The sequence below is a fragment of the Anabrus simplex genome, chromosome 6 (assembly GCF_040414725.1).
Source record: "Anabrus simplex isolate iqAnaSimp1 chromosome 6, ASM4041472v1, whole genome shotgun sequence".
Taxonomy (NCBI): Eukaryota; Metazoa; Arthropoda; class Insecta; order Orthoptera; family Tettigoniidae; genus Anabrus; species Anabrus simplex.
The window spans coordinates 156,557,377-156,570,443 of NC_090270.1; the positions used below are offsets into that span (position 1 = coordinate 156,557,377).

At 39.5% G+C, this 13,067-nt stretch overlaps 1 protein-coding gene across 1 annotated transcript in view; it reads left to right on the plus strand.

Annotated features, from left to right (window-relative positions):
• The window catches only part of LTV1 (LTV1 ribosome biogenesis factor), a 134,856-nt gene that overhangs the window by 59,769 nt on the left and 62,020 nt on the right, over positions 1-13,067 (plus strand). The window contains exon 3 of the mRNA XM_067150014.2: positions 3,357-3,548. Coding sequence (XP_067006115.2) covers positions 3,357-3,548 — 192 coding nt within the window. The remainder of the gene's footprint in view (positions 1-3,356; positions 3,549-13,067) is intronic.

Below are 13,067 nucleotides of genomic sequence, written 5' to 3' on the forward strand. Positions count from 1 at the left end.
CATACTGAAAATCTGATCCTGACAGCCTCTCTGTGGTCTGAAACCACACTGGTTTTCATCCAACTTCCTCTCAACGACTGATCGCACCCTCCCTTCCAAGATGCCAGTGAATACTTTGCCTGGTATACTAATTAATGAGATACCTCGATAGTTGTTGCTATCCTTCCTGTTCCCTTGCTTATAGATAGGTGTAATTACTGCTTTTGTCCAATCTGAAGGTACCTTACCAACACTCCATGCTAATTTGACTACTCTGTGAAGCCATTTCATCCCTGCCTTCCCACTATACTTCATCATTTCAGGTCTAATTTCATCTATTCCTGCTGCCTTATGACAATGGAGTTTATTTACCATCCTTTCCACTTCCTCAAGCATAATTTCACCAACATCATTTTCCTCCTTCCCATCAGCTTGGCTGTTTGCAATACCACCAGGATGATTTCCTTTTACATTGAAAGCATGTTCAAAATATTCCCTCCACCTCTCCAGTGATTCCCTGGGATGTATTATGAGTTCACCTGAATCACTCAAAACACTGTTCATTTCCTTTTTCCCTCCCTTCCTAAGATTCCTTATTACTGTCCAGAAAGGTTTCACTGCTGCTTGACCTAGCCTTTCCAGGTTATTACCAAAATCTTCCCATGACTTCTTTTTGGATTCAACAACTATTTGTTTCGCTCTGTTTCTTTCATCTACGTACAAATCCCTGTCTGCCTCGGCCCTTGTTTGGAGCCATTTCTGATAAGCCTTCTTTTTATGTTTACAGGCTGCTCTCACTTCATCATTCCACCAAGATGTTCGCCTTTTCCCATCTTTACACACAGTTGTTCCTCGGCATTCCCTTGCTGTTTCTACTGCAGCATCCCTGTATGCCACCCATTCACTTTCTATATCCTGAACCTGCTTACCTGTCTACTGTTCGAAACTTCTCACTAATCATATCCATGTACTTCTGTCTCATTTCCTCGTCCTGGATATTTTCTACCCTTATTCGTTTGCAGACAGATTTCACTTTATCTACCCTAGGCCTAGAGATACTTAGTTCACTACAGATCAGATAGTGGTCTGCATCATCGAAAAATCTGCAAAAAACTCGTACATTCCTAACAGATTTCCTGAATTCAAAGTCTGTTAAGATATAGTCTATTATGGATCTGGTACCCCTAGCCTCCCATGTGTAGTGGTGAATAGCCTTATGCTTGAAGAATGTATTCGTAACAGCTAAACCCATACTAGCACAGAAGTCCAGCAAACGCTTCCCATTCACATTAGCTTCCATATCTTCCCCGCATTTACCAATCACCCTTTCGTATCCTTCAGTTCTATTCCCAACTCTCGCATTGAAATGGCCCATTAGCACTATTCTATCCTTGCTGTTGACCCTGACCACGATGTCATTCAATGCTTCATAAAACTTGTCAACTTCATCCTCATCTGCACCCTCACGTGGTGAATACACAGAGACAATTCTAGTCCTAATTCCTCCAGCTGACAAATCTACCCACATCATTTGCTCATTTACGTGCCAAACAGAAACTATGTTGCGTGCAATGGTATTCCTGATAAAGAGCCCTACCCCAGACTCTGCCCTTCCCTTTCTAACACCCGTCAAGTACACATTATAATCTCCTATCTCTTCCTCGTTTTCTCCCCTTACCCGAATATCACTCCTAGCACATCCAGATGCATCCTCTTTGCTGACTCAGCCAGTTCTACCTTCTTTCTTCCATAAGCCCCATTAATATTGATATTTCCCCATCAAATTCCATTTTATTCGCCAAGTTGTTTCCAAGGAGTCTCTCGCCTGTCAAATGGGAATGGGACTCCATTACTCCCATAGGTCTGAGGCTTGCTTAAAATGTTCTGAGACCGGGTGAGTTGGCCGTGCGCGTAGAGGCGCGCGGCTGTGAGCTTGCATCCGGGAGATAGTAGGTTCGAATCCCACTATCGGCAGCCCTGAAAATGGTTTTCCGTGGTTTCCCATTTTCGCACGAGGCAAATGCTGGGGCTGTACCTTAATTAAGGCCACGGCCGCTTCCTTCCAATTCCTAGGCCTTTCCTATCCCATCGTCGCCATAAGACCTATCTGTGTCGGCGCGACGTAAAGCCCCTAGCAAAAAAAATGTTCTGAGCTCGGTAAATTCATGAAGCAGGATGCTACCCTACTTGCACATAGTCCAAGTGAGGATCTCTCCTCTAACGGATTATGGACCACCGGTGAATTGTGTAGTCCTAGCCGCCTGAGCACAAGGAGGGCCATGACTCAGAATATATCCGAGATGCCCACTCCCATTCCATAGCAGCTGGTATCCCGACTCTCAGGACAACTTACTAGGCCACTCAGCCGTTGCCCATGGTTCAAGAACTAGGACGTGACTACAGTAACCCAAAAACTTGAACCATAGATACATACAACAATATAATTTTACTTATAAAAGTAACAATATAATAAAAATAATACTCACCGCAACAGAAGTACAGAAGAATATTTCTCACCCAGTCACTCGATCAGGCGCAAAAATGAGCATCTCGCGTTGTCACTGATATGCAGTAAGTGTAGCACAATGAACCTGTAAACAATACATCCCAAAATGTTCTTCCTGTTTACCAGTGTAAGAACAGTATTCAGATATCCATCTCGACATTTGACGACAATGGGCATATATGAATTAAGTTGTTCACTTTACCATCAGTGTGCTTGGCATGTATTTTTTTCACTGATATGATAGTGCTGAATTTATATGCATTGTAAGGGATTAAAATTAATTATTGTTCTGCTTTGCAGGATAAATGACTATAAAATGTATGTTTAAAAAAACTCAGTATTAAAATTATTTGTCTGCTGTACAGAGGATATGGGGTAGTAATTCAAAAATTATTGGACTGCTTCTAAACATAACACATTCTTCGAGAAGCTCTTTTTTTGTCACTAATCTTTTCTTGCAGGCTCAGTTACTGCTTGGTGATTGTGTGTCATTGCAGGCATGCTGCTGTATCACATTCTTTATATGGAAGTTAAGCCAATGTTTTTTCCCTGCTATAACAAAATTGTAATTCAGGCTATATAAAATACAGTACTTGATTTTGCTACAGTACTGTACCCATGTGTTTATTCTTGAAAGACATTTAATTACTGCCCTGTATTTGAGTAGTAATATCCTTCTGTCCTGCAATGTTCAGTAGCTTTGTAAGATATGAGCTCTCTGCTGTGAGGATATTCATAAAACATTACTTCTCCTTAAATCAGTTAACACCATATTACAATAAAATTTTTTCTCTATCTTGTACTTCTAAATTAGTTTTAGAGATATTTTAATTTGAATTGTAAATGATCTAATGTTGTTATTTTCTTTTAGGTTTCTGTTAAAAAGAGAAAAGAAGAGCAGAGGAAGTATGGAATATTCTTTGATGATGATTACAATTATCTGCAGCACCTTCGTGATGCAAGTGAAATGGGTGTGGACTGGGAAGCTGTTCCCAGACAGCAACACACAAAAGCAGGCCAACGTTCACCACATGGAGGACAAGAAGATGAATCACCATTGAATGTAATTGGCTGCTTTAACTCCAAAATTACTTTTTTGTTTTATAATATTTGCAGTGATATACTGTAGTAATTTTTCTTGGATTTTAACATTTATTTCATATTGAGCATGACAATACCATAGTTAGCAGAAGACATAATGTGTTCACTCCTATAGTTGCCAGAAGCCAATTGTAAGTCACATTTTTATCACTACACTTCCGTCAAACAGCCACTAGGCAAATCAGAACAGGCGAACATATGACATTGCACAAGACAAACATGAAATAGCCTAATATCTTACGGTAATCATTGTCACAAATGAAACTTAAAGTTATTTCATTCTAATTTATGTATGTTCTTTTAAGAAATTTTTAACTTCAGATATAAGACTGGCTGGTAGGTTGAAGTGCAATAAGTGTGCATAAATAAAACAAGAAGATAAACAATCTCTTAAAACTACCAGCAAATATGGCGAAGCACCAGAAACCTTGGAAAACTTCCGCGATGATTTGGTTATTTGGTTTGTGACTCTTTTCCATAGTTACTTTGAAAACTGACCCTTACGGTAATGGGGAAACTAACCCTGTCCTGCAGGTTTGCATACTTCGTCACTTCTGCATCCTAAATCTAACAGATATATAAAAAATTTGGTCTATGCTATCTGATCACTTGAAAAATATGTACTGAACAGAGTTTTTCTGGGGATCTCCAAAAACTGCACAAATATAGTTAGCAGAACATAAAAACTACTTTTTCACAGTTTTCTGAGATGAACACTTCTGCTTGTAAAAGCTGTTCTTGAGGGACCGTGACATTGATTACTAGGTAGGGTGCAAATGAAGTGTGTACAGTGGGTATACCTATCACTTCAAATTCTGTGTAATGGAATACCTTTCATATGGAAGAATTATATATTTTTTTAGTCCTTTGCTATTATTCTGTATTTAATCTTCATCTCCACATTATTTCTTTGCTTTCCTGCTCATTTTCTCTAGCCATTGAATGCATCTAATTTACATTTGAATTAAGTAGCAATTTCATTTTATGTTAACAGTTTTCAGTTAAATTTACAAGTTCCATTAGTACATACCAGATTGTAACCTATGCAAATATTAAAAAATGGTAGTGAAAGGATAATCATTGCACCTTAGAGAATGAAAATTCCATAATGATGCTCTAAAGGATTTTGATTACATTTAACTGTTAAAATATATCGTCAACCGGGCTGATTTTGAATGGTTTTGAGGTTATTTCCATCTTAACTCACAAAGAGAATCTTAAATTGTATTGTTTATCATCCAAATACTCTACAATACTCTAAAAATGAAAAATATATGCCAGCATAAAACAAAATAAAGTGTCTGAATTCACGCTATTCATCATGGAGATATTGGATGCACATGTTTTTTAAACTGCTGTCCGAAATTTCAAAGCGTATTCGGTGATTTCCCTTTTTTAATATTTTTTATATTTTTTATTCTACGTTCTTTCTGCTTTTGTGTAGTGTTCTAAGGGTGTCCAAAATATGATTAGCTGATAGTGCCCGTGCGCGTAGAGGCGCGCGGCTGTGAGCTTGCATCCGGGAGATAGTAGGTTCGAATCCCACTATCGGCAGCCCTGAAAATGGTTTTCCGTGGTTTCCCATTTTCACACCAGGCAAATGCTGGGGCTGTACCTTAATTAAGGCCACGGCCGCTTCCTTCCAACTCCTAGGCCTTTCCTATCCCATCGTCGCCATAAGACCTATCTGTGTCGGCGCGACGTAAAGCCCCTAGCAAAAAAAAAAAAAAAACTGATAGTGCTGGCAGCAGCAGTGAAAGTGAATGTGATGAAACACACAATGAAGGTAATGACGTTCTGGTGTTGTAAGAAGAAGCTTTCCTAGTTGCAGGTCATAAATACAAGTTGAGGAACAAAAAGCATATGAGCATATGTAATTTACAGTCACCAAATCACAATATATCACATGATAAATTTAATGTGTTACTGATCAATTTTTATTTTCTAACAAGGTAAATGTAAAATTTTCTGGCTTAAATTGTAGCATTCCCTTTTGAATCAACGAAACTCTACAAGAAATTGTTTTGTAGCTGCTCGTCTGCCTCGCACACTGCCTCCGTCACAGTGCTCTAATGAGGTCCGGGTTTCCCAAGTTCCTGGTAGAATGTGATTTAAATCTCCACTAATTGCCTGACTCTTGCCATGGTTCATAGAGATCCTTATACTGATGTACAACTTGAGTCCAATTCTAAGGGAAACAGTTCCCATACCTTGTGTCCCATAAGTAAATTTGTGTCAGTTTTGAAGATAGCACGGTGGCTAAGAAATATATGTGTACGTCATTGACACTGAACGAGAAAGTGAATGTTATTGAAGCGAGTGAAAAGAAAAAGTTGTCTGTGTGTGAAATTATGTCGGGTTTCAGATATGGAAAAACTCAAGTTTATGAGACTTTAAAACATAAGGATGACATTATTAAGCAGTGGATGGAGGGGAATGGACAAATGAAGAGGAAATCTAATGAAAGAGGCAATGAAGAAATCAATGATTTAGTGTGGGAATGGTTCGTCATTGCATGTTCGAGAAACCTTCCGGTTAGTGGACCTATGCTACAGAATGAGGCTCTTGCCATTGCTAAATCATTTGGCAACACTGCCTTTAAAGCATCAACTGGGTGGCTGGAGAGTTTCAAAACAAGACACAATATAATATGGAATGAAGTCTGTGGTGAGTCCAAAGACGTGGATGGAAATGTAGTAGCGGTGTGGAAATCGAAGCTGCAAAATTTAATTTCTGGCTATGAACCTAAAGACATTTTCAACGCTGACGAACCAGGATTTTTTTTTTTGAGCTTTGCCTTCAAAGTCACTTGCGCTTCGTGGGGGAAAGTGTTGTGGGGTAAAATGTCGAAAGAAAGACTTACAGTACTGTTGTGTGGTAACATGGAGGGGAAAATGGAAAAGGCCCTGGTAATCGGGAAATCAGCAAAACCAAGATGTTTTAAAAACTTGAACTTGCGCAAGCTTTCGGTAACTTGGAGGAGCAATGGGAAAGCCTGGATGACCAGTGCTCTAATGGAAGAATGGTTGAATGAATTTAACTGTAGGATGAAGAAGGAAAATCGTAAAGTTATTATTTTTCTCGACAATGCCACTTGTCGCCCACGTGGTGTTTTCCAGTGTCAAGCTTTCCACCTAACACAACTAGTGTTGAGGAGTGATTTACACCTTTAAATCTCACTCCAGGCGTTTATTGATGCAGTCGCTGATAAAGAATATGGATACAGCTGACAACACCTACTCCTGTGCACGCTCAGTTTCCATACTGGATGCTGTCAACTGGATCAGTTTGGCTATGAAGCAGATCAAAGCCCAAACAATCATAAAGTGTCTTGCAAAAGTGGGATTTGCAGAAAATGATGACGTGGCACACCTGAGGAAGTGACTGAAAATGCTGCATTGATATCTACACTGAGCTAACAACTGAATTTCCCATGTAATGTAGACGAATACATTCACAGCGATGACCAGCTTGCTACCCATTACAGTTTCCAGTCTGCTGTACAGCTTCTGAAGATCTGCTGTACGGGAAATGAAGATGATGATAATCCAAGGGACGAAGACCAGGAAGAGGAGGAGGAAGAGGAAAGAGAAAGTCACGAAAAAATACACATTCATGAACAAGGCATTGAGTGTTATATAGATGATTCCCATACGGAACCTGAAATATATGTCCCGAATGAGTAAATTTATAATATCAGTGTAGTTGGTCCGTTATTGGACATTATAAATTCTCCAGCTAACTCATTCCTGGTGGCCAGCGTTTTGCCGCAGTGTGCTAAATTGGGCTCATCGGTTGGTAAATAGCACACCTACCAAGATGCATGGCCCAGGACCAACTACATTGGTATTATAAATTTACTCATTCGGGACAAATATTTCAGGTTCCCTATGGGAATGAACATCTAGATCATCTGATGACCAGGCAGGCATCAATTTCTGAAAATGAGACAAAGTATCTCATAGTGCATTGGCACTGCCGGTGGCTCCAAGTAGCCTACGCAGTGGCCTCCATGGTATGCACTAGCCATGCGTCTTGGTAGGTGTGCTATTTACCAAATGATGAGCCCAATTTAGCACACTGGGGCGATATGCTGGCCACCAGGAATGAGTTAGCTGGAAAATTTATAATGTCCAATAATGGACCAACTACATTGGTATTATAAATTTACTCATTCGGGACAAATATTTCAGGTTCCCTGTGGGAATCAACATCTATATCATCTGATGACCAAGCAGGCATCAATTTTTGAAAATGAGACAAAGTCTTTCAAGTGCATTGGCACTGCCGCACAGTGGGTAATTTCTAGCATCCAGCCAGCCAAAAATAATATTTTCAACCCGTGTCTTTGGTGCGCATTTTCTGTGAGTCATGTTTATAAGACTCTTGAGTACAGTAATTAAGTATTGAAAATCACGCTGTCTGATTATATAATCTCACCGAAGGCCTGGAGTGGCTCTCCTCCATTAGGGAATCATATTCTGGCGAGGTGAGCGCGCAGTTATTATTATGGAGGGCTCAGTAAGGACGTCAGAACTAAATATTTCTTTAGCTTGCAATGTGATTATATTATATGAAGGTATGTATTTTATATAGTATGTAGCATTTTCTGAAAATTACTATATTTTTGTCTGGAATATGCACTTAAAATTCAGGTACAGAGTGTCCAAGTCCTATATAATTATACAAATTTGAGCTGACTTTCAAAATGGATTGCCTTTGATTTCCGCCGTGAAAGTCTTTTGTAAGAGTTATCTATACTTTAATGAATAGAAAACTGTGACTTTTTGCTGCGACCAGGCGCGATCATGAGAGTAATAAATTTTTTTCAGAAGCCATGTACTCTGTAACCCAGAGGTCGGACAGACCCTCCGATGAGGGTGGGCGGCATCTGCCGTGTGTAGGTAACTGCGTGTTTTTGTGGTGGAGGATAGTGTTAGGAATGGTCTGTTATTGGACATTATAAATTTTCCAGCTAACTCATCTGTATCATCTGATGGCCAAGCAGGCATCAATTTTTAGTAGTGGGACAGAGTCTCTCATAGTGCATTGGCACTGCCGGTGGCTACAATTAGCCTACGCAGTGGCTTCCATGGTATACACTAGCCATGCATCTTGGTGGGTGTGTTAGGTACCAACTGATGAGCCCAGCTTAGCACACGGGGTTGAAACGCTGGCAACCAGGAATGAGTTAGCTGGAAAAATTTATAATTTCTAATAACGGACAATTTATATTGGTATTACAAGTGGTATGTTCCGTGCTGTTTATCAGAGGGATAGCGTGGAATGACATTAGTAGACGAAGAAGTTTGAGTGGCGTTTATAAAAGTAGGAAAGATCACAATATGAAGATAAAGTTGGAATTCAAGAGGACAAACTGGGGCAAATATTCATTTATAGGAAGGGGAGTTAGGGATTGGAATAACTTACCAAGGGAAATTTGCAAAAGATTTCCAGTTTCTTTGAAATCATTTAGGAAAAAGCTAGGAAAACAACAGATAGGGAATCTGCCACTTGGGCAACTGCCCTAAATGCAGATCAGTATTGATTGATTGGTTGATTGATTGATTAATTGATTGATTGATTGATTCAGTTAAGTTTGCATACTGACCATTCAAATCAGTGCATCAGAGTAGGAATTGAATTCCCAGAATCACTTGTAATACTATGCTGAACCAATATGTTACGTACCAGTAGTATCAGAATATTTATGAACCAGGGGAAAGGCATGCTAAAGAAGAAAGTTATCTAAATCCCCGGCTGTTTGCCTGCCAATATTCAGGCAGGCTGTTATATTCGATACGCAGCAGTAATCCCATGTATCGGAGATGAGTGGCAGCATAAGAGACAAAGATCATCACAACAAGCCATGGTCAATGTAATGTTATTGTTGATCAGTTTTATGACCTTTCGACATTTTAGGCCTCACATTTAGTTTTTTCTGTCTCTGAAATACCACCCTTACCATAGTTGGTATGGTAAAACTGATACCAATATGAATGGTCCGTTATTGGACATTTTAAATTTTCCAGTTAAATCATTCCTGGTTGCCAGCATTTCTCCCCCGTGTGCTAAATTGGGCTCATCAGTTGGTACATAGCACACACGCCAAGACGCATGGCTAGTGCATACCGTGGAGGCCACTGCATAGGCTACTTGGAGCTACCGGCAGTGCCTGTGCACTATGAGAGACTTTGTCTCATTACCAAAAATTGATGCTTGGCCTCCATGGTATGCACTGGCCATGCGTCTTGGTGGGTGTGCTATGTACCAACTGATGAGCCCAACTTAGCACACGGGGGCGAAACGCTGGTAACCAGGAATAAGTTAGCTGGGAAATTTATAATGTCCAATAAAGACCATTTATATTGCTATTATAAATTTACTCATTCGGGACAAATATTTCAGGTTCTCTATAGGAATCAACATCTATTTCATCTGATGGCCAAGCAGGCATAATGAGACAAATTCTCTCATAGTGCGTTGGCACTGCTGGTGGCTCCAAGTAGTCTATATAGTGGCCTCCACAGTATGCACTGGCCATGTGTCTTTGTGTGTGTGCTATGTACCAACCTATGAGACCAACTTAGCACACTGGTGCGAAATGCTGGCCACTAGGAATGAGTTAGCTAGAAAATTTATAACGTCCAATAACGGACCATTTATATTGGTATTATAAATTTACTCTTTTGGGACAAATATTTCAGGTTCCCTATGGTGATCAACATCTATATCTGATGTCCAAGCAGGCATCAATTTTTGGTAATGAGACAAAGTCTCTCATAGTGCATTGGCACTGCCGGTGGCTCCAAGTAGCCTACGCTGTGGCCTCCACGGTATGCACTGGCCATGCGTCTTTGTGTGTGTGCTATGTACCAACCTATGAGACCAACTTAGCACACAGGGGCGAAACGCTGGCATCCAGGAATGAGTTAGCTGGAAAATTTATATTGTCCAATAACGGACCATTTATATTGGTGGGCCGATGACCTTCAATGTTAGGCCCCTTAAAACAACAAGCATCATCATCATCATCATCATTTATATTGGTATTATAAATGCACTCTTTCGGGACAAATATTTCAGGTTCCCTATGGGAATCAACATCTATATCATGGTAAAACTGAATAAAAATTAATTTATTTATTTGGCGTATGATGGATAATGACAACCTATAAACTATTTACACAACCAGTGAAAGATGAGTACAAAGCAAATACAAATTATCATATCTATACAGTCAAAGAAAACAACTTACAAAGTTTGAAAGAACAGGAAGGAAACACAATATATTTACATCACTATCCACCTATCAACTCTGACAGTTTGTATATACACATTGAGTGCGAGTGATGTACATCTCACTAAATGTGAATGTCCAAATCTGCCACCCACTTCACTGCTTTCATTAAATTCTATTTACCCATTTGCTTGGCGTTGATATGGACTTGGCAACAAAAATACAAATTCATGAATATCTCTGCTATCACAGCCGGTACGGTACAAATATATGACATAAATGATTAGAAATTTAATTCTATATAACTTTAGTAATAAATATTTTGAGAATTAAAATTTTAGGCCTTTCTCTAAACTACCATTTCACTCAACATGAATAAAATGATTTATAGCCAAGATTGTGGTGGCTCATTCCCTGACTTTACATACCGATTTTCATTAAATTCTCTACAGCCGTTTTCTCGTGATGTGTGTATGTACATAGATACATACAGACAGACAGAAATGACGGAAAATTAGAAAATTAAAAAGTGATTTTCCTTGTTACTGTCGACTCGTCTGATACAGAAATACCATTCTTTTTAAATTCTGAGGAATGTACAAGCAAAACTCTTATTTTATATATATTGATGTATTAGCTGATGTAGCCGTGCTTCGCTACGGAATTCTACATTGTATACAGAATTCTAGGTTAGGTAGTGTACACCTTGTGAGCAACATTGTATTATATTGCATAGCTCTTAACGTTACCCTAGAAACGCTACGGGGAAGTCACCAAATTTCTTCTTTTCTTTTCTCGTATGAAGACTGGGTAAGGGAATTTTCATCAGGTTGGGGAGTTTTCGTTATAATGGTAGACACTCACTCTCCATCTGCTTTTTTACATCCTCAGAAAGTCTGTCTTAGTGGTTTTCCCAAATGAAATGAACATAGGTCATTACTAGACCTGGGATTTTAAGGCAAATGCCTATTTCGTTCCGTACAAAATAACATGATTTTTGTTAAATATGTTGACAATTCATGATAAATCCCTTACATTAATAGAGTTTTATAGTGCCCTAAAATGCCTATTTGGACCTTACTATTTTACTATTTTAGTGCCTAAAATGCCTATTTTCTACATTTAAAATAAAATTCAACTTCTGTAATTTTTACAATCACACAATGGACATCCCTGGAATGAGCAGAACAGCAGAGGGTGGGTTTTTCACAGAATTGTGTTCTTCCCAGACAGCTGTCACCAAAGGAATGTTGAGTGAAGTGTGGAGGTGGAGGATTAGCTCAGAAGAACAACGAGCAGGTAGTAAAGGACGTACTGTGTCGAGTAACGGGGTGAGGGGGAGGATTATCTAGGAAGAACAAGGAGCAGGTAGCAAGAAGGGACATACTGTGTCAAGTCGCCAGTGAAAGAACATCTGTTTAAGTGAATATAGTTCATCATGCCTAAAACAAAATCATCTAAGAGTGCTCTTATACAACAATGGCTTGTACAATTTCCAGGGATGACTTTTGATGGCAAGATTATTTTCTGCCAGTACTGCAATAAACAGGTATGTGCATATATCTTAAATTTCATATTAATCTAAAACTAAGGTTTTGATATTGGTACAGGAGAGCGTATCTACACGACGCCACAGAAGATGACTGCCGCAGCAGTAGTCGAAACGTCTGGGAGAAGCGAGACGAGTGGACCACGGCATAACAGCCCGGAAGAATTTTATTATATTGACACCGGCCGTGAAAGCCTTCATACTTGAATAATTGTAGAGACCTAGTCCAGACGACCTGGGTTCGATTTCCAGTATCGACAGTAATTTAGAAATCTATGAAGTCTGGAACGGTGTTGACCCAGCATCATGAGGACACCTGAGGAGCTACAGTGAGCAGGGGTCACGGAGGCAAGGCAATATGGCTGAGGGATGTATCGTGCTGACCACACGCCAGCCACCCAATATCTGCGGGTCATGAGCTGGGGAGCAACCGTTATTGAAAGCCAAGGCCCTTTGGGGACTGTAGTGTTCTTGTTCTTAATGAACATTATAGAGTAATGATGGCTTAATTTAAATAGTTCAAAATTACACATTTTATTCAATAGCTCACCTTTTCTATTCATCATCTTAGTTTCTAATTGACATCACTTTATTGTGTTTTAGATTTCACATGAGAAAAAATGCCAACCTTCAGCAGCATGTAGATACTGCCAGTCACAAAGCGAAAGCAGCCATGAAAAGTAACATTAGAC